General features: G+C 43.2%; 1 protein-coding gene across 1 annotated transcript in view; it reads right to left on the bottom strand.

Annotated features, from left to right (window-relative positions):
• The window catches only part of NTMT2 (N-terminal Xaa-Pro-Lys N-methyltransferase 2), a 395,867-nt gene that overhangs the window by 77,825 nt on the left and 294,996 nt on the right, over positions 1-23,046 (bottom strand). The window contains exon 3 of the mRNA XM_073558015.1: positions 8,853-9,102. Within this exon, the coding sequence (XP_073414116.1) occupies positions 8,853-9,102 (250 nt within the window). The remainder of the gene's footprint in view (positions 1-8,852; positions 9,103-23,046) is intronic.

The following is a 23,046-nucleotide window of genomic DNA, read 5'->3' as shown; positions in this document are numbered from 1 at the left end:
GGCGGAAGACCAGCCTGTGGTTGCTGCTGGCTACTTTGCCCAACATCGCCCTGTGTGGGGGCATACTGTTACCCATGATGTGGGTAATGTACTGCCTCCTGGGATTGCTGTGGGTACTGGCCATAGTGAGACTGAAGAGGGGCATCTTGTTGGGTCTGGTAGGCCCGTGTCTCATACCCTCAAATATATCCATGTCGTCCCCAACCAGGTTGGGACCAGCCTCCAGCACTGGGTGGGAACAAGTGGCCATATTGGTGAGGTTGGCTAGAGGCAGACATATGTGGCTGCTGTTGGGAAGGTTGGATAGGGGGAGGAAGGGGGTAAGGTGTAGGCCCACGTATTTGAGGATCCTCAGAGCCTGCTTGAGCAAGCATGTGTGTGGGGTGTCTAAGGCGCTTCAGATTCTTGGGGGAAAGCTCCTCAACTATTTGGCTAGAGTCAATACTGATGATGGCGAGGAGGCATACTCGCGCAGCCTGGCCCTTTACCTTCGTGCCCTTTCCCGTGAGGTGAGGCTCCGTATTCGAGCATGTTTTCAGATCCTGCTTGATGCTTGCACACACCCCAATACCCCATATGAATTATTTGAATATCTGGAGAGGTGGCAGCTTGCCCCCATCCTTGGCTCGGGCATGACGAGTTGATGTAGTGTTGACCATATTTCACTACATGTCGACCTGACTATGCCAGAAATGGTAGATCTTCCAATCAGAAAGTCATGGTGGAGGGCGGCATAAGACAGGTCAGTGGACAGGAAGCTGAAAAACAACATAAAAGGGAAAATTTAGAATGCACAAATTTAAAATAAAACAGGTACATACATACCAAACTTGTTAGGATTTCAGATCTACTAGCAAACACATATTTGGTTGTGCAATGACTAAGTGATATTCAGTACATATTACACATAACATTCTGGTCTGTAAGTTTCAACATATCTGGAATAAGATGAGGGCATTAAAATTAGTCCATGAAGCAATAAATACCTACTTTTGGCAACACATCATGAACATAGAGAATGTGGCTGTGTAGTACATACCGTAATGTGAGTAGAAGTCGCTCCTCTGCAGATATAGCTTTGCGCATCCTTGTGTCCTAAAAGGTTATCCCAGGGCGCACTGTCTCCAAGAGTCAATCAAATGTTGCAAGGCTCATGCAACAATATTGGTAGAATTTTGCAGGATGCTCCCGCAGAGAAGAATAGAGGCGGTGAAAATGACCTCTTGTGAGTCGTTGCCTCAAAAGTGGATGGACCCACATGCGTCTCCTCCTCCGCGGATCCACTATCACTGGGTATGGTTGACCAAAGCGGCGTGACAAAAGCCAGTTGAAGAAAACCTGCTCAGTTGTGTTGAAAGTCAGACTGTCTTCCATGTTGCACATACAACACCAACACACCTTGTGAAGGCAAGGTCACAAATGGACAGAATGGAGGCAGCCACCTGTTCCTGAGGCAATAAATAGGGTGCAGGCTAATGATTTAAATAGTTAGCAGGCCTCAAAACCGTTAAATGTCCATTTTGCAAGCCTGCGAGAAAATCTCGCAATACGGATTCCATACGGATTCCGTACGGATGCTGACATGCGCAAAATACGCGACCACACCTTGCTTACGGATGACATACGGAGCACAATTTAGGGGTCATTCATCCGTATTACGCATGTAAACTACGGACCGTATTTTGCATCGGTTAATGTGACCCCGGCCTTACTGAATCACTCCCATGGCGCCAGAAAGCGAGCACAGATAAAGGCTGACCATGTCCGGACTTGGAAATCTCAGGTCTAACCTCCAAACCAGCAACCACAGATGAAGGGTGAAACAGGCCCAGACACAGGTGCACAATCAAATAGAGCCTGGGGCAGGGCAGAGCGGCTGCATGTGTGTACAGTAGCCTAGATCAATTACAACAAAGACAGAAAGAATGGCGTACATAACCCAGCGTGCACGGCAAACTGTGGTGGTCAGCCACAACCAATATCAAATAAGAAAAGGGAGAAGCCAGCGCTACCTATGGTCAGAATGCAATGCATAAAGTGCATATTAATTTTTAACTGTACTTTAAAATGAGACATTTAGCAAACAATTGATCAATGCTTTGAGCCACCCCGCCATGGCATTCTCATATGGGGCAGTCCTAGTCTATGTTTTTTATATTCGCTGTGCCATTACGGTTTCCTAAATGAATTAAAAGCAAGACTGTATAAAATGCAAAATGTACCTGAAGCTTTCTGAATCACTCCTATGGCACCAGAAAGGGCGCTCAGATAAAGGCTGACCAGGTCCAGACAAGGACATCTCAGGTCTAACCTCCACACTGCCAAACCAGCAACCACAGATGAAGGGTGAAACAGGCCCAGACACAGGTGCACAGGGCTGAGGCAGGGTAGGGCTGCTGTATATGGCACTTTTTTTGCAATTTCACCACAATTGGAATTTTTTTCCGGTTTTCTTTTACATGACATGGTAAAACCAATGATGACGTTCAAAAGTACAACTCATTCTGCAAAAAACAAGCTTTCACATGGCGATTTTGACTAAAAAAATAAAAAAAAAAACAACTTGTGAACTATTGATTTTGGCTGCTTCTCATACACCTGTATCATGTTTTTTTCATATATAACAGATAATTTTGGTATAGTCACCATGTAAAATCTTTGTATTTCCCCTTCTTTTTCAAAAAATTTTTTGAACTTTTTTATCATTTTTCGCTGTTCTTGGTTTATTATTTCAGGTCCAATTTATCACAGAATGAATTTTTCAACATAAGACCTTTTTGGGCCTTTTGCACATCATTGTTATTATTATTTGGCCCTTTTTTGTAGTCCTAACTCTCCTCCTGTGCTCATTTAATACATTGTCTTGTTGAGTCTTTTTTTCTGTATTATTTTGGTTCTGTTATTTCATCTAATATATAAAGCTGAATGTGTGTATGTTTGTATGTATGTAGGTGTGTATGTCCGGAATTGGCATCTGCACCGTCGCCGCTACAGCCACAAAATTTTGCACAGTCACACGTCTGGACCTCGAGAGCGTCATAGGCTATGTTGTGAGGTGAAATTTTAACCCCGCGCGTTCCAATTCACCAAACAATTTTGCCACTAGGTACATAATGGGGAAAAAGTGTATGTATGTATGTGTGTATGTCCGGGATTGGCATCTGCACCGTCGCAGCTACAGCCACAAAATTTTGCAAAGACACACGTCTGGACCCCGAGAGCGTCATAGGCTATGTTGTGAGGCGAAATTTTAACACCGCGCATTCCAATTCAACAAACAATTATTCTTATCATTTCTATGGTGTTATCGTCCTTCCATAAAGCTGGAAATAACACAATTTATTACCGTGCCAACACAGACCACCCTCTGACACAGACTGCAGGGGGAGCCCAGTATCACACAGGATAGGAATAGATACACGGCTCAGCAGTCAGTATCACACAGGATAGGATTAGATACACAGCTCAGCAGTCAGTATCACACAGGGTAGGATTAGATACACAGCTCAGCAGTCAGTATCACACAGGATAGGAATAGATACACGGCTCAGCAGACAGTATCACACAGGATAGGATTAGAGACACAGCTCAGCACACGGTATCACACAGAATAGTATTAGATACACGGCTCAGCAGACAGTATCACACAGAATAGGATTAGATACACAGCTCTGCAGTCAGTATCACACAGGATAGGATTAGATACATGGCTGAGCAGTCAGTATCACACAGGATAGGATTAGATATATGGCTGAGCAGTCAGTAACACATATGATAGGATTAGGTACACAGCTCAGCAGTCAGTATCACACAGGATAGGGTTAGATACACGGCTCAGCAGATGGTATCACACAGGATAGGTTAGATACACTGCTCAGCAGTCAGTATCACACAGGATAGGATTAGATACACAGCTCAGCAGAAAGTATCACACAGGAGAGGATTAGGTACATAGCTCAGAAGACATTATCACACAGGATAGGGTTAGATACACAGCTCAGAAACAGGATGTGCCAAAGGAGAGGACATTTTCATTCCAAAAATTCCACTCATTCCATCTGATTTGTTTTTTGATTTTAAACGCCTCCAGTTTCCAGTTCAACTGCTATTTGCAATGTCCATTAACAATGATCATTTGACAGTCCTTGAAAGTAGTAGGGATCGATTTGCAATCTCCATGCTTTTCTCATGGTCAACTTTACGTGGTCTGTTCAAGAGTTGGAACTGCCAAAAATCTGTTCATCATTGCACCGAAAGGAAAAACCAAAAATCTTGAATGAGTTGAAAATAAAATACTATCAATACTTGGGTAATCGTTTAGTTAATTTGTGTTGCAAATCTGTAGTGTTGAATATATGATTTGAAATGTTTTTATGTGCAATATAATCATTATAATTTGTTATAACTAACCACAGTTGGTTACTATGCCCAGGCAATGCTGGGCTCTTCAGCTAGTTATTAATAAAATTGTCATTATTTTATAATATGCCTTGTGTATCATGTTTTTGGTTTCATTGCATTTAAGGTTACACAACAACCTTAATTATTTGATTTATTTTGTATAAATAAAAAATAAAAAAGTTATGGTGCTGGGAAGAAGGGGAGCAAAAAATGAAAATGCAAAACCAAAAATACCCCTGGTCGTTAAGGGGTTAAATACATTTCTTAAGTCAGACAGGTGTATCTCATTTAGATAGTTACAACCAGATGGGAGGGGAAAAGTAACCAATAACTATAGTCCCGTCTGCACATAGAAAGAATTAACATAAAAACAAATTAAAAACAATGCAAATATGGAAAAATTGTTATAAAAAACACACAATGCTGACATTAGTTATATTGAAGTATCAGATCTTGTGGAATATTGAGTCCTTGCAGTATTCTTTTTGTAAGTGTCTGGAAACCACAGAAATGTTGTGAGCCGTTGTCCTACTCACATCAGAGTGATGCATTCTGATGTGTTTTTTCAATGGCCCTATAGTGCAACCTACATATTGCAACTTGCACAAGGTGCATGCTATTAGGTATACTAACCCTTTTTCAAGCCAACCAGAGGAGGTGACTTGAGAAGAAAAATGTTAAAACGGGAGTCATATTGAATTTTTAAATTACAAACAAGAATACCGCAAGGACTCAATATACAGTAAGATCTGATAATTTAATATATCTAATGTCAGTATTGTGTGTTTTTTTTCATAATTTCTCCATATTTGCATTGTTTTTAATATGTTTATATGTTAATTCTTTCAATGTGCATACAGGACTATAGTTATTGGCTAATTTTCCCCTCCCATCTGGTTGTAAATATCTGAATGAGATACACATTTTTGACTTAAGAAATGTATTTAAACCCCCACAGTTGATTTTTGACGTAGACCATGATTAAGACCTCACAGTCAAAATGTGTCGGACTGTAATCCCCTGGGTTTCTTCTGTGTGTTTCCAACATCCAACATGGATGTTTTAGGTTGTCATTATGATTTCAAAAGAGAAAACACAGTAGTTTGACAATAAATGGCTTTATGCAACCCCTAACCATTAGTGGAGAAAAACTTTTTGGGTTATCATTCATATTCTCTGAAAAAAGGCCAAGAAAGCAAAAATTCTGCCAGGGTATGTAAACGTTTGAGCACAGCTGTACCAACATCGTAGAAGTGTCGAGAGACCGATGGGGAAGGTGAGTATAAGGTTTCTAAAATTTCTCTGGGGAATTGGGCTTTTAAAGGGTGTTTGTCACCCCCGAAATGTAAATTAAGCTAAATAAATAGTTTTATAGGGGACGTAGTCCCTATGAAAATCATACATGCAATATATATTTCATAGATATTAACTTTAAAACTCATATTCCATGTGCAAATTAGGTGGCTTTGGCCCAACCTTGGCATGCCCAAGAGCTTAATACACTTTTCTGACCCCTACATTTGCATACTGAGTAATTTCCCTGATTTTGATTGACAGCACTAATTTGGTCAGAGCAAGCACTGCCTGAACTCTGATCACAGTGCTGCGCGTTCACACTGAATATAAAGGAGTCTTTTGCAAATTGCTGACTCTTAAAACATCAATACAGTCTAAGTAGCTTTTGATAGATTTTGAGGCTGTGGCAGAAGAAAATTGGTTTTCCGACACAATCAGACTTTCTAGAGAAAAGACAAACATGATTTATTACCATGTTTATGTCTCAATCTCTGTATGCACAGCATCAAACTAGTGCTCTGTACAGGGCTGCCACTAGGAATTTCCAGGCCACATACTGGCAAAATTTTGGGGGCCCCCTTGAGACTCTACCCAGGCTCCACCCCAGCCCCGCCCTCCACCCCTCAAACTTTCCACAGTCCCGCCGCTCTCTCTTGGAAAAACTCCACTTCTCACCAATCACACATTAAAAGTTCCCAGCTCCAGATCACTCACATAGCCAGCAGCTCTTGTTTTGGCCAAAAGATTTTTTAAATCTGCCACCACGACAAGTCCTTGGACCTCGTGCAGACTGCTGCAGCTGTTTTATGCGATTATAGGTGTTGTGACTCTCACAACCCTATCAGGTGAGCCTAACACTTGCTGTGCACTCATCTACTTTCCATACAGACCAACGCATTGGAAGCGCCCTGTTTCCCCCTTTTCTTACCACGACAAGGTAGGCTCTTTTGGCCAGACCCTACTCTACCCTAACCTATTAAACATTTGTTAAAATATCCAATACAATTTAGGTATATTTTTATTTATTTTTCAATTTTTAAAATGACCAATAATATCACATCCAAAGGGACAAATACCACCGCACCATGTCCAGACCACATGTTACCATCACATAGTGACCTATAATACCACATACAAGGAAAAACCACAGCCACACCATGCCCAGACCACATATTACCACCACATGGTGACTGAATACTACAATACTGATCATTAATAAAAAAACATAATACTATCACCATAAATGCCATTATACACAGGAGATCTGTACTTAGTATGCAGTGTCTGTGTACAGGTGATCACTGGTGACATTATGCACAGGACCTCTATATATAGTGCCAGTGTACAGGTAATGCAGTGATCACTGGTGTGATGACATTGTACAAAGGCACTCTGCATATAGTGTATAGTGTCAGTGTACAGGTAACACACTGACTCACCAGTGACGACTCTAGGTGAAGTCCTTCAGCTTCGCTTTTCATCTTTCATCCTGCACAGACCGCCATCACGTCTTCCAGCCAGGGCTCGTCTCTGCAGGAAATAACACATTTATCTAGAGCTCCACTTGCAGAACACATTACTTATTTTTTTCCCAACTTCTACACTAAACCAGATGAAGAAAAAAAGGTGACATAGTGTCCCTCTGCACAGTAACAGGACCTCCCCCCATTTAAAACAGTATCCTCAAAAAATGAAATAAATACATCACTGCAGTAATAATATCCCTTAATTAGCCCCTATGGTAATAATATCCCGCATCCTGGACCCGTGTGTCTCATTCCTGGCTCCAGCCATATTTTCTCTCATCCTGCCCTCATGAGTATCCATTCTGCCCCCATTCACTTTTCCGATCCTGCCCCATCTGTCTACATCATATCCATCCTGCCCCATGATCCTGCACCATGTGTCTCACATTCTGCCCCCTCCTGTGTCTCACATGCTGCCCCGTGTCCATTCTGCCCCTCATGTGTCTTACTGTCATATTCTGCCCCCGTGTCTCACATTCTGCCACCGTGTCTCACATTCTGCCCCCATGTCTCACATGCTGCCCCCATGTCTCACATTCTGCCCCTTGTCCATTCTGCCCCTGTGTCTCACATTCTGCCCCGGGCCCCCGGATTGCTGCTTTCAATAAAAATAAAAAACACGTTCTTCTTACCTTGCCGTGCTCCTGCGGGGAAGCTCCCTCCACGCAGCTGAAGTGCGCACTCCCCGGCAAATGACAATCACGTCAGATGCCGGCGACGTGCGCGCTGCGGCTGATGTCAGCTGCCAGCCTTCGATTGGCTGGTGGCTGTTATCTATTGATGTGCGGGCCCGGGCCCACATGTCAATAGACATGAACTGCAGCAGTGCCGCTAGGGCCCGGTTTAGCCTGCCGGTAGGGCCCGGTGAGCAGATGAGACGGGGCCCGATGCGGGCCCCCTTTGCCCACCGGGCCCCATACGCCAGTCAGTAATTCCCTGATGGCAGCCCTGGCTCCGTACATAAATTAGGAAGCACCATGTTTTCACTTGGTGAACATGTACTCACTGGGTGTGGGGCGGTAACCAAAGCTGCTGAGTCCTAGGGAACCCAAACAGCTCTGATATGTGGTTTGTAGGCTGAAATTCCTTTGTAGCTGCATCTAATATAGCAGCTCCGGTTATAAGAGAAATCAGTAAAAAAAAAAAAAACAATGTATTGATATGTTAAAATATCTTTGGGGGAGGGGATGGATCTTTTTAAGACCTCATGGAGGGGCAATAATGTACAAAATAAATGAAAGCATAAATAAATAGAAACAGCAAAAAAATATATAAAAAAGCATACATAGTTAAAAAAAAGGCCAATATATAAAAATAATTTTCCACAGAAAGAGGAAAGTAATTTAAAATGCTTTTAGCAGTCTTTTGTGGTCTTAAAAAATAATAAATTAAAAATTGTGAAAAATAGACACGCATTTCTTATTTTTCTTCACATTTTTCCCCAAAATAAAAAAAAACAGGAATATAAACATGACATAAAAAAAGAGGCAAAAATCATTTGAATAGCCGAATTAGAAAAAAATATATAGAGCCATTAAACATGCTGTACGATGAAAGCTAAAAACGTCACTTGTCAGAAAAGGGGGTAAATAGCATGGTCATTAACTAGTGAAGGATCATTATACCAACCTGAAACCCACTGCATCCAGATTACATCGTACTTCCCAACAGTAGGAGTAAAGTCTTGCAGACAGTAACAGAAGAGTGTTTCTACACGATCTGCTTCATCTTCCAAATAGTTTTGGGCTTCTTCTAAGAAGGTCTCTGTCATGTCCACCAGCTCGATGTTATTAAAAAAATGTAACAGAACATGTTTGCTTACTCTTCCAATCCCTGAACCACAATCAAGGGCAAAGTCAGTGCCAGCTTTTCCAGGACCCTAGATGGAAGGAAAAGGGAAACAGTGATATAATAATTCATGGATATATCGCTACACTCATTTAACCTTAATTATTGGGCAAATATCAATCACTTATGTACTGTGTATATATATAAAATTAGAATATCATCAAAAAGTTAATTTATTTCAGTTCTTCAATACAAAAAGTGAAACTCATATTATATAGAGTCATTACAAACAGAGTGATCTATTTCAAGTGTTTATTTCTGTTAATGTTGATAATTATGGCTTACAGCCAATGAAAACCCAAAAGTCATTATCTCAGTAAATTAGAATACTTTTGTAATAAAAGCTTGAAAAAATGATTTTAAAATCCAAAATGTTGGCCTACTGAAATGTATATTCAGTAAATGCACTCAATACTTCGTCAGGGCTCCTTTTTCATCAATTTCTGTATCAATGCAGTGAGGCATGGAGGCGATCAGCCTGTGACACTTCTGAGGTGTTATGGAAGCCCAGGTTGCTTTGATAGCAGCCTTCAGCTTGTCTGCATTGTTGGGTCTGGTGTCTCTCATCTTCCTCTTGACAATACCCCACAGATTCTCTATGGGATTAAGGTCAGGCGAGTTTGCTGGCTAATCAAGCACAGTGATACTGTTGTTTTTAAACCAGGTATTGGTACTTTTGGCAGTGTTGATAGGTGCTAAGTCCTGCTGGAGAATGAAATTTCCATCTCAATTAAGCTTGTCGGCAGAGGGAAGCATGAAGTGCTCTAAAATTTCCTGGTGGACGGCTGTACTGACTTTGGTCTTGATAAAACACAGTGAACCTACACCAGCAGATGAAATGGCTTCCAAAACCTTCATTGATTTTGGAAACTTCACACTAGACCTTAAATGCCCAAGAATCAGTAGTAGGTTTTTATAATGTTAAACACACAAAAGCATTTTTTGTGCAAAAAGTATAAACATTTTATTCATAAATACATTTCCATAAAATATCAGTAGATACAAAAATAATGAGTCAAAAGGGCTTCCTCGGGGGGCCGTATGGCTAGTGTTTGGGCCAGAGGGTCTTTTATAAGGAGCCAAAATCAATGGAAATTGAATGCACGCGGCCATCTTAGCCTGCGCCTGCCCAGTGAGCACGGAGTCCCCACCGCGTCATTTCCGGCCATCCCGGAAGCTGGTGCACGTCAGAGCAATCATGGTATCCATGAGAACCCGACGGAACGCCGCCCCCGTAGGGATGCCTTTCACAACATGGCAGGCATGTGCACTGTGCAAACGCATAGCGCAGCGGCCATTAGTATGAAGGGCAAAACTGTGGGCAATATGTATTGCGAAATAGCCAAAAGATAGAGGGGCAGAACATGTTGCCTTCAGCGTCTATACAGATAATAAATCACTAGAGAAATCTAATTGGCCATAATTACCAATAAAAGTATTAATAGATCAGTTCATATATTTATAACATGCATAAATATAACATAGCACCACATAATGTACACATCAATAATGGCAAATACTGTAAGTAGATGATTATTTCTTTTCATCCGTTGAGATAGGTCCAGATCTTCAGAACTTGGTAATATAAGTACGCCTTCGGAGGTCAAAGTAGAAAAAGTTCATATATACTCAAGGTAATAAAAATATAAAAGAAAAATAAAGAATTAAAAACAAAATAAAACACCAATAAAAACAGAGAAACTGAATATATCATTTTAGAGGAACAGTGAAAAAGATAATTTTTCATTAAGGCCTTTCGGGGCCATTGTGCCGAGTAAAACGATCCATCGGCATTCCAACTGCGCCAAAGCTCGTTTAAGATCTCCACTCCTGATACCACTATGGACCCGATCTATCCCCCGTACTTGCAATACAGATGGATTAGCGTCATGGCACAATCTATTACTTTGAGAATATATGAACTTTTTCTACTTTGACCTCCAAAGGCGTACTTATATTACCAAATTCTAAAGATCTGGACCTATCTCAAAGGATGAAAAGAAATAATCATCTACTTATTTGCCATTATTGATGTGTACATTATGTGGTGCTATGTTATACAGTATTTATGCATGTTATAAATATATGAACTGATCTATTAATACGTTTATTGGTGATTATGGCCAATTAGATTGCTCTAGTGATTCATTATCTGTATAGATGCTGTAGGCACCATGTTCTGCCCCTCTATCTTTTGGCTATTTCACAATACTGCATATAAGCTGTTTTTGGTATACACTTGTAGGGTCGGTGGGCCGGGCTAGGGGGTGGTCCCTCTCTTTACCAGGCAGAGACAAAACAGAGACAAGATGGAGGCAGGTTCTGGGTGCAACAGGTCCAAGTTTATTCGTGCTCTCGCCGTCCGACTGACGGTCCTCACAAGGCGACACAGTACCTTCCTCACGGCCCTCCGTGTTCAGGGCCGCTTCACACACCATACTTTTCACCCGAGACGTACATGTAAGTCCTGTACCTTTTCCACTCTTTGACGCTCCTGTCAGCTCCGTCACTGTGGCTGCCGTAGGCCTGTATACCAACAGTAGTTTCACTGGTCAGGCATCGTGTCAAATACGGTGTCCTACACCCGGTGTCTCGTCTTTACTGCGGTTCTTCCTGTCAGGAACACCCCCCTGACTTTCTCTCTCCTCAGTCCCCCTGGTACGGTTTTCCTCACAGTGCACAAACTGTCGTAGTCCTCCTGTCACTGGAGCTCTCCCTGGGGACTAGACCTTTCTGGAACCCTCCTTCAAATTTATATCTTTCCCGGTTCCCTGTACTCCGCCCCCATGACCAACGGTTTCCTAAGCCCTAAGCTGATGTCAAGTCCTTTGCTCACACTCCTCCCTGCCCTGTAATGGTCAACCCAAGGTACTGCACGTCCACTACACTTTCTCAGCTGTTTCCCCACTGTAGTAACTGACACCTATCTAAACTGTGCAACCCTTCCTTCCTCTATTCTGACAAGTCCATCCATCGGTCAGGTCACCTTCCCTACACTCCCCCTTCCTTTGTCTATTGTCGTCCTTGACAATCGTATTCCTTGCCTTCGTCGTTCTGAAGCTTCACCTACACTCTGTTGTCGGACCAGTTGTTGGGACAAACCCACTACCTGCGAGGGGCCGAACCATACTGGGAGCACCATGCTCTGAGTAGCCTACTGTTACTCACCAGCGTGCACGCCACATGACAACGTCTTTCAAATTGGGCTAGGTACACCCATATTCTCTCTATGGTGTGTACCTTACCCTACTCTCCCCTTCTGTTACCTTCCACTGTCCAGTACGCCATGATCGAGGCCTCACACCTACCAGATCATTGCTGGCGTCCATCTTTCTCCTTCAGGGGTGTCCGTGGTGTCAGGGACCTGACCTAGGATGGCTGTCTTTTTCATATTTTCCACCTCTTGTACCTTTCTTTCAATTACATGTCATGGTCGGCATCTTGGTCTCCCAGACCCTCTTCACACATAGACCCCTCTTTGGATCTCACACTTACCTTTGGTCCCTCAGACCTTCCCTTACCCAGACCTGTTTCATTTTACTTTTGCATATTATACATCAAACAACTTTATAATAGCACAAGTACCCCATTTTTATATATATATTTTTTTCATTTTCTTTTGCGTTTACAACCATCATGTTACAACAAAACATTGCATGTCTTCTTCTTCCCCCATTCCTTGGACATGGACACTCTTTTTCCGTATCCCCGCTCTGTCAGGCTTCTCAATTAAACACAAACCATCCTGTAAGAGGAATATCATAATAAAAAAACACTCAACAACTAAAGCGCATTTTTTTTTTTAACTTAAACTGGTCTTCGTAACCTGCACTACGGTGCACCGAACTCCTGACAGTCTTTTCCACTATTTAGTGGTCAGTGGCAAGGGCTCCACAGCCGTGGAACCCCTGGGGTACCGGGAGTGTCCACACAAGTCCTCTTTACGGGGGTTCGCATTCTTCGGGCTCCACCAGTACTGTCACTGCATAATATCCGCGGGGGCAGTATTCTTTATAATATGATACTAAGTCCCCCTCCTTCAGAGCCCGGCCTTGACGTATGGAGGCCACATTCACATAAACCTTTTGACCAGTCTTATCTCGGATGAAACCGTACCCCCTGTCGACGTTGGTATATACCAGCCGTCCCCGAGATCTCTTCACTACCATGCCAGCCTCCCCCTTTGAGTGGAGTAGGCTCCATATCTCCTGTTCCCGGGCCTTCTTTTTCTTGATCACCTCCGCGACCCAAACGGAGTGTACAGCGCAGGCTCTGGAGTCCGGTGGGCGGGGCTCCGCCGAAGAGGTGAGCGGGGAAGAGGCGACCGATGATTTCTGCGGCCCAGCAGCCTCTGGGGCCGAGTGGCGAATGGGGGTAGCCGGGTTCTTGGTGGGTGGGGGCACAGGGCCTGCCAAATAGGCCGCAGCCGGTTCCAACACCGGCATAACCGCAGCCGCAGGGTAGGCCGCACTCGACGTTTCAGCCGGGGCCGGAGTAGTGACCGATTTTGGAAATGAGGTCGCTGGTGGCAGAAGAAGCGCAACAGCACCCTCTGGGATCAGGCTCCGCTACGGCGGCACCGTGTGTGGCGTCTCCGGGTGGGGTGTTTCAGGACTTGGAATGGAGTCCCCGTTCGGTTCGGCATAGAGGGAAGGGCCTCCTGTGACCGGCCTCTTGGGTACACAGGCTGCCGCGTGCATCAGCCAAATGGTGGGGGCCGCTTACGGAGCCACTGGCAGGACCGAAGGAACTCTTACCTTCCCCGGCGCCGCGGCCTCCGTTACGTCACCACGCGGCTCCTCCCGCAGTCTCTGCTCTTCACCCTGCCATCTGACGGGGCTAGCCTCCAGGCTTAGGGGCTCCGCGGGCAGATTCTTCGCCGGTATTCTGGGTGGCCGCTCCCGCTGATTCCGCACAGGCTCCGCTTCCCAGCTCACCATCCTGCTGCCTGCTCGTGGCTCTGAAGATGTCACTTTCTGGTGGAGCTCGATATCCCACCGCCATTGCCACTCCAGGCGGCCGATGCCTCGACACCCGCAGCGTCTCATACCATCCGGTGGGCAGCATTCGAATGGCACCAGACAGCCACAGCCAAACTTTTTCTCTGTGCCACTCCCTCTGCTGGGTGGGGTATTGGCAGGCCTTTCCACCCACTTGTCAGGGTCCAGTATGGGGGAGCATCAGCCTCCCGGTACATAGTGCTGGCCCCCGGGGTACATAGAAGGGGGCCCCAGTCCATTGAGAACTACAGCAAACACCAGGATCTCTCCTCTGCACTGAAGCATCACCGCCTTCTTGCACCAGTCCTGGTACCTCCCCGGATCTTCTACTGGTGACGCAGATACACTACAGCGCTCCCAAATTGTAATCCACAGGTGGGTAATTTGTAATTTGCAGGTATTTGTAACCCAAGCAGCGTAGTCCAAGTCTTTCTCCATCCTGTAGGGCAGGCCTGCCACAGAAGATGACGTATTAGCGGCGTTGATCCTGCCGACTTTGCCAAGTTTAGGGTCGGTGGGCTGGGCTGGGGGGTGGTCCCTCTCTTTACCGCGCAGAGACAAAACAGAGACAAGATGGAGGCAGGTTCTGGGTGCAACAGGTCCAAGTTTATTCGTGCTCTCGCCGTCCGACTGACGGTCCTCACAAGGCGACACAGTACCTTCCTCACGGCCCTCCGTGTTCAGGGCCGCTTCACACACAGTACTTTTCACCCGAGACATACATGTACATCCTGTACCTTTTCCACTCTTTGATGCTCCTGTCAGCTCCTGTGGCTGCCGTAGGCCTGTATACCAACAGTAGTTTCACTGGTCAGGCGTCGTGTCAAATACGGTGTCCTACATCCGGTGTCTCGTCTTTACTGTGGTTCTTCCTGTTAGGACCACCCCCCTGACTTTCTCTCTCCTCAGTCCCCCTGGTACGGTTTTCCTCAAGATGTGCAAGAATTAGTGACGAAGTTACGCAGGGGATGGATATTTCAGCAAGACAATGATACAAAACACGGCTCCAAATCTACTCAGGCATTCATGCAGATGAACAATTACAATGTTCTGGAATGGCCATCCCAGTCCCCAGACCTGAATATCATTGAACATCTGTGGGATGATTTGAAGCGGGCTGTCCATGCTCGGCGACCATCAAACTTAACTGAATTGGAATTGTTTTGTAAATAGGAATGGTCACAAATACCTTCATCCAGGATCCAGGAACTCATTAATAGCTACAGGAAGCAACTAGAGGCTGCTATTTTTGCAAAAGGAGGATCTACGAAATATTAATGTCACTTTTATGTTGAGGTGCCCATACTTTTGCACCAGTCAAATTTTGTTTAAATGCAGATTGCACATTTTCTCTTAGTACAATAAACCTCATTTGAATCCAGAAATGTAACTGAGTCCATCAGTTATTAGATATATGAAACTGAAATAGCTGTTGCAAAAAACAAAATTGTTATAAAGAAAAAAGGTTAACATTAATAGGGGTGCCCAAACTTTAATATATGACTGTATATAAGCTGTTTTTGGTATGCACTTGTAGGGTCGGTGGGCCAGGCTGGGGGGTGGTCCCTCTCTTTACCACGCAGAGACAAAACAGAGACAAGATGGAGGCAGGTTCTGGGTGCAACAGGTCCAAGTTTATTCGTGCTCTCGCCATCCGACTGATGGTCCTCACAAGGCGACACAGTACCTTCCTCACGGCCCTCCGTGCTCAGGGCCGCTTCACACACCATACTTTTCACCCGAGACATACATGGAAGTCCTGTACCTTTTCCACTCTTTGACGCTCCTGTCAGCTCCGTCACTGTGGCTGCCGTAGGCCTGTATACCAACAGTAGTTTCACTGGTCAGGCGTCGTGTCAAATACGGTGTCCTACACCCGGTGTCTCGTCTTTACTGCGGTTCTTCCTGTCAGGAACACCCCCCTGACTTTCTCTCTCCTCAGTCCCCCTGGTACGGTTTTCCTCACAGTGCACAAACTGTCGTAGTCCTCCTGTCACTGGAGCTCCCCCTGGGGACTGGACCTTTCTGGAACCCTCCTTCAAATTTATATCTTTCCCGGTTCCCTGTAACTCCGCCCCCATGACCAACGGTTTCCTAAGCCCTAAGCTGATGTCAAGTCCTTTGCTCACACTCCTCCCTGCCCTCTAATGGTCAACCCAAAGTACTGCACGTCCACTACACTTTCTCAGCTGTTTTCCCACTGTAGTAACTGACACCTATCTAAACTGTGCAACCCTTCCTTCCTCTATTCTGACAAGTCCGTCCGTCAGGTCACCTTCCCTACAAACTTATTCAGACTAGGATGTGCCATCAGTTTTTCTGATATTTGTATACTAGCTTTTTGACTGAGCACTCCGCCCTTCACCAAGCTGTGATTTTAATTACATCCAATCATTTGGTTCCTATCCTCCTATAAATATAGGCTTTACCTAGTCATTGGCCAGAGGTAAGTGTTCACACTAAGCAGTTAGAATAGGGACCCATTCGAGTTTGAGATTACCTTGACGTTGGTGAATGGGCTCACAATTTTTGGCCAGATTTTGTGCTAAGTATCTCATATGCCTTTTCTAAGTTTCCAAAGCCATTATGCTATTCACACTTCTTAGATTTCATATTGACATGTCTTAATGCAATTGAGTGCAACCATTTTTCTCATTTTGATATATAAGCTGTTTTTGGTATGCACCTATTCAGACTAGGATGTGCCGTCAGTTTTTCTGTTATTTGTTTGCTTAACATTCTAAAAACAAACTACTGATTTTTGGGCATTTTTTGAACTCGTTTGGTTGTTTGGAGGTTGGATTTATTACAGAGTTGCCCCCCCTTTAGATTCGATTCCAATGTACTGATCAATTGTAGGTATGATTCCCTCTGTTAAAACACTAGATCTTAAGCAGCTTGGCTTGTCTGTCTCTCCACTCTCCCTCCAGACTCTGGGACCTTGATTTCCAAGGTCTAGTGTGAAGTATCTACAATCAATGATGGTTTCGGGAGCTATGTCATCTGGTGGTGTAGGACCACTGTGTTTTATCAAGACCAAGGTTGGCATAGCCGTCTACCGGGAAATTTTAGAGCACTTCATGCTTCCCTCTGCCAACAAACTTATTGGAGATGTAAATTTCATTCTCCAGCATGACTTGGCACCTCTTTGCACTGCCAAAAGTACCAATACCTGGTTTAAAAACAACAGTATCACTCTGCTTGATTGGCGAGCAAACTCGTCTGACCTTAACCCCATAGATAATCTATGGGGTATTATCAAAAAAAGATGAGAGATACCAGACCCAACAATGCAGATGAGCTGAAGGCTGCTATCAAAGCAACCTGGGCTTCCGTAACACCTCAGCAGTGCCACAGACTGATCGCCTCCATGCCATGCCACATTGATGCAGTAATTGATGCCAAAGGTGTCCTGACCAAGTATTGAGTGCATTTACTGAACATAAATTTCAGTAGGCCAACATTATGGATTTTAAAATATTTTTTTCAATCTGGTGTTATAAAGTATTCTAATTTACTGAGATAATGACTTTTGGGTTTTCAGTGGCTGTAAGTCATAATCATCAACATTAACAGAAGTAAACACTTGAAATAGATCACTATTTGTAATGACTCTATATAAGAGTCTCACTTTTTGTATTGAACAACTGAAATAAATTAACTTTGATGATAGTCTAATTTTGTGAGATGCACCTGTAATTAAAAGATGATTTTTAATGTAATTATCATAATTTGTACAGGTCTCAGTGAATGCAGCTAATATCTTCATATCAGATTTCTAATTTTATTAGATGCACCTGTATGTATATATGTAACAGAGCATATATATTTATTTTTCCTCCATTGATAAAATATTTCTCATGTGCACAAAGACATGTTTAAAAGTTAAGAATACACATTGTACTACCCAGGCATTTGTTACATAATAAAATCTATGATGACCGGTCCCCCTTAATGTAGTTGAGGATTTAAACACTATCCTCTGAGTGACAAAACAAGTGGGTGCTGAATTAAATGCCAAGCTATTAAGCCTTTCAACCTTTAGAGTAAAAATAGAATACTGTGGGTCTGGCAGACTCCTGCATATATCATGTTTAATTCATTATGCTACTAGGTTCAACATTTAACATTTACTGCATGTAGACTGATGTAATCTGTCATCCTTTAGCAGCAGGTTGAATGTATATGCTTCCAATTCAATATTTTTAAATATCATTACATGAACATAAAATGATCCAAAAGTGTAATTCAAAGAAGCCATATTTATAACTGATATTTTAAAAAAATGTCCATGCTTACAGTTGTGGACAAAAGTATTGACACCCCTGCAATTTTGTCAGATAATGCTCAGTTTCGTCCTGAAAACGATTGCAAACACAAATTCTTTGGTATTATTATCTTCATTTAATTTGTCTTAAATGAAAAAACACAAAATGAATTGTCCTAAGGCCAAATTGGATATAATTCTACACCAAACATAAAAAAAGGGTGGACAAAAGTATTGGCACTGTTCGAAAAATCATGTGATGCTTCTCTAATTTGTGTAATTAACAGCACCTGTAACTTACCTGTGGCACCTAACAGGTGTTGGCAATAACTAAATCACACTTGCAGCCAGTTGACATGGATTAAAGTTGACTCAACCTCTGTCCTGTGTCCTTGTGTGTACCACATTGAGCATAGAGAAAAGAAAGAAGACCAAAGAACTGTCTGAGGACTTGAGAAACCAAATTGTGAGGAAGCATGAGCAATCTCAAGGCTACAAGTCCATCTCCAAAGACCTGAATGTTCCTGTGTCTACCGTGCGCAGTGTCATCAAGAAGTTTAAAGCCCGTGGCACTGTGGCTAACTTCCCTAGATGTGGACGGAAAAGAAAAATTGACAAGAGATTTCAATCCTGGTAGGAGACCCAGGAAGACCCCACTTCTTACCCCGAGACATAAAAAAGCCAGGCTGGAGTTTGCCAAAACTTACCTGAAAAAGCCTAAAACGTTTTGGAAGAATGTTCTCTGGTCAGATGAGACAAAAGTAGAGCTTTTTAGGCAAAGGCATCAACATAGCGTTTACAGGAGAATAAAAGAGGCATTCAAAGAAAAGAACACGGTCCCTACAGTCAAACATGGCGGAGGTTCCCTGATGTTTTGGGGTTGCTTTGCAGCCTCTGGCACTGGACTGCTTGACCGTGTGAATGGCATTATGAAGTCTGAAGACTACCAATAAATTTTGCAGCATAATGTAGGGCCCAGTGTGAGAAAGCTGGGTCTCCCTCAGAGGTCATGGGTCTTCCAGCAGGACAATGACCCAAAACACACTTCAAAAAGCACTAGAAAATGGTTTGAGAGAAAGCACTGGAGACTTCTAATGTGGCCAGCAATGAGTCCAGACCTGAATCCCATAGAACACCTGTGGAGAGATCTAAAAATGGCAGTTTGGAGAAGGCACCCTTCTAATATCAGGGACCAGGAGCAGTTTGCCAAAGAAGAATGGTCTAAAATTCCAGCAGAGCATTGTAAGAAACTCATTGATGATTACCGGAAGCGGTTGGTCACAGTTATTTTGGCTAAATGGCTAAAGGTTGTGCAACCAAATATTAGGCTGAGGGTGCCAATACTTTTGTCTGGCCCATTTTTGGAGTTTTGTGTGAAATGATCAATGTTTTGCTTTTTGCTTCATTCTCTTTTGTGTTTTTTCATTTAAGACAAATTAAATGAGGATAATAATACCAAAGAATTTGTGTTTGCAATCATTTTCAGGAAGAAACTGAGTATTATCTGACAAAATTGCAGAGGTGTCAATACTTTTGGCCACAACTGTATTTAAAGGGAATAGTGATGAGCGAACGTCTTCGCCACTACTCATTACTCACCCGAGTATTAGTGTGCTCGGTGCACTCGGCGAGCACAGAGCATTTCCGGGATTACTCGGCAGGAACTTCGGTCTCCACCCAGAATTTTTGGCAGACTTTAGAGACCCAATCACGCTGCAGGGATTGTCTGCCAGGCTATGAAATGCCGCAGCCATCTTTGTTGTGGTCGTGCAGTGATTGGCTGGCCGCACAGCATTATCATGGGTATAAGAGACCGGAAGCCGTCCTGCTCGGCACATTCAGCTCCAGATTGAGAAAGTGTAGGGAGAGCGGCTGCCTTGATAGGGTCAGAATTGGGGATTTATTAATTAGTGTGGGGTCTACCATCCACCATCCTAAATACTCACATCCAGCTAAACCAACAGTCCTTCTAAGGACTAATTTCAGAGTATATAGGTTCCAGTGTTAGGCAGGCAGGGTAGTGTATGTCACTCTATACACATCAGTGCAAGGCCTGCAGGCACTGTATGTATGTACTGTATATAAATGATTGCACACATCAAGAGGGTCCAATCCCTTCCTGTGTTCTGGTGCTGCTGCTGCTACCTGTGGGATATATTAGCTGTATATAGCTAGCCCCAGGTGCAATTGGAATATAGCCCACATATTTTTTGATGTGGTATCTCCGTGTCAGCTCATATCTTTGCGTGCTCAAAGTTTTGCCAGTTTACGGCTGTTTTTTTTTTTGCCTGGCTGTCACTTTTGGTTAAATACAGCAGCATTTAGCAATAAAAAAAAATACAGGCCACACATTTTTGGTGTGGTATCTCCGTGCCAGGTCATATCTGTGTGTCCTCAAAGTGTACGGTGATTTTCTTTTTTTGTCTTGGGTGAAACTGTACTTATATACAGCACCATGTTGCATTTTTTAAAAAAACAGGCCACATTTTACAGTGGGGTCTATTTGACACGCCTCATACATCCGTGTACCAAAAATTGAGGCATTTTAGGCCTAATTTCCCTTTTTTGGGCAGTCTGTCACTCTCGTTATATACACGCAGTGCCTGGGCTGACAAACCTTTCCCCATGGGGGTACATTTTTTTAAAAATATACTATGGGCATCATAGACACTCTTGCCAAAAATTGGACTGCATGTAGCAGCACAGAACACGTTAACCCTGGTGATTTAGTGGCAGAGAATGAGAAGACATAATGATAAATCATACTGAAATCAAACAAATAAATAAAAAATGTGAATCCACTTATGAAAGAAAATAACAAAAGGGAGGGGCAAAGACAGGTTCATAGATATGAAGCCAGAATGTGCCCAACGAGATATGTTTGTCTAATAGAGTGACACACCGGCGCTAGTCCACTTGGCCCAGAAGAAAAAATTGGGTGTTCCCAGATGCTGCTGGTGATTGACAGGTTCTGTGCTAATACCTGCTAAAAAGAGACAAGCTTAAAATAGTCATTACACCACGCTATACTGGGAAAGACAAGGGTTAATATTAGACTACTCACTTGATAATGTATAGAAAAAACAAGATGTCCTGGAGGCTGGTTGCCTGGTCTTGGAAATAAGGATAGCTGGCACAAAAAGTGGGATGAATAGATGAATGAATGAATAAATAAATAAATAAATCCGTTTGTTTGTTTTTGTTTTTTTTAGAAAATAAGCTACTCACTTGTTAGTGTATAGAAAAAACGCAATGTCCTTAAGGCTGATCGCTTTGTCTTGAAAATGTAAGTAGCTGCCAATAAAGTGAATGAATAAATAAACAAGTAGAGTACGCTTATCTTACAAAAAGGGGGGGGCAACCCCTTAAGGGTTAAAAGAGATTCTGCTAGACTTACTTATTAATGAATCCGACCATAAGTGCATCCAACCTTGGAACTGTTACTGGGATATTGGCAGGCACATGTCCCCTAATCATGGTTTAAATATAATTACTAATAAAAAAAAATTAAAAAAAAATTTTGAATATCAGAAAAAAAGCCAGAAGGTACCAAGGAATAATGATAGATGGTTCGGGTGGAGGCTGAGGCTAACCTTGCCGAATGCTTGTGGCTGAATATCCTTAGATAAATCAAGAGCACCTGGTACTAGACTGTTATATGCAGAGGCAGACCTGTGACATAGATGAGGGTTAGAGGAGGCTTGTGCTTGCTGGTATAGTGCAGGGAGGGGTGGCACTTACTTGGAAGCTGGTGGTCGGTGGTGAAGTCAAGCGTGCTAGATGGGGTGGGTGATGACTGCTGCTGCTGGGCAGTGAAGCAGTGCGGATCGCCGCTACCTTGCGTGCTCCGGCCGTGAGCGACGCTGAGGAGGTCGGCGTGTGGTGAGGGCAGGGTGTAGCGTGACGTCACACTGGGAAAGGACGGTGGCTGGCTAGTGGCACAAAACCAACGCGTTTCGAGAGAACGTCTCACTTCATCAGGGTTGTGCCTGCCACTGCATAGAGCGTCCTTATAAAGTATCCTGAAACCCTGCAGAGTAATCATCTGACCCACAGCTGCCTGATAAGAAAGCCTCATTAGGAAGGAGAGATTGTGGATTCAGTGAGAATCAGAAAGGGAGGAGGGGAGGAAGGCAGTGTCTGCATTTAACCCTAAAACAAGTAGAGGTTGCATGAGACTGAATCCAAATGAATGGACATAGAGAATATGTGTATATAAAAGGGAATGAATTATGAGATTAAGAAATACATAAGTAAAATATGCATGTGGTGTAACCTTTATTTATTAAGATAATTAAAATAGATTAAAAAATGAGAATGCAAATATAGATATAAAAAATATATATATCAAGAATAATACTAAAAATAGGAAAAAATATAAAAATAAAAATTAAAATAAAAAGTATGTGCATATTTCAAAAAGCCCCATTTTATCGGGCCCTGTTTTTCGTTTATGGGCTGATCAAAAAGTCCGACATTCATATGAAATCATGTCCATACTTCTGATGTAGCTTCACTTTTAAGCCCTTTTGTTTGGGGCTTAAAACTTGTACCACAAAGTGAGGAAAAAACTAGAACGCATAGAGCTCAATTTCATGATTCAAACCTGCTTGGGCTAGAGTGTCCAGGGTAAAAATCCATCTGGATTCCACTCGGGACATTGCTTTGAGATAGTCGCCCCTTCTATGATTTGGCTTAACTAATTGTA

Source organism: Dendrobates tinctorius, unplaced genomic scaffold (genome assembly GCF_039654945.1).
Source record: "Dendrobates tinctorius isolate UK_male_01 unplaced genomic scaffold, ASM3965494v1 ptg000012l, whole genome shotgun sequence".
Lineage (NCBI taxonomy): Eukaryota > Metazoa > Chordata > Amphibia > Anura > Dendrobatidae > Dendrobates > Dendrobates tinctorius.
The sequence above is the reverse complement of the archived record's forward strand: the minus strand, read 5'-3'. Positions and strand labels throughout refer to the sequence as shown.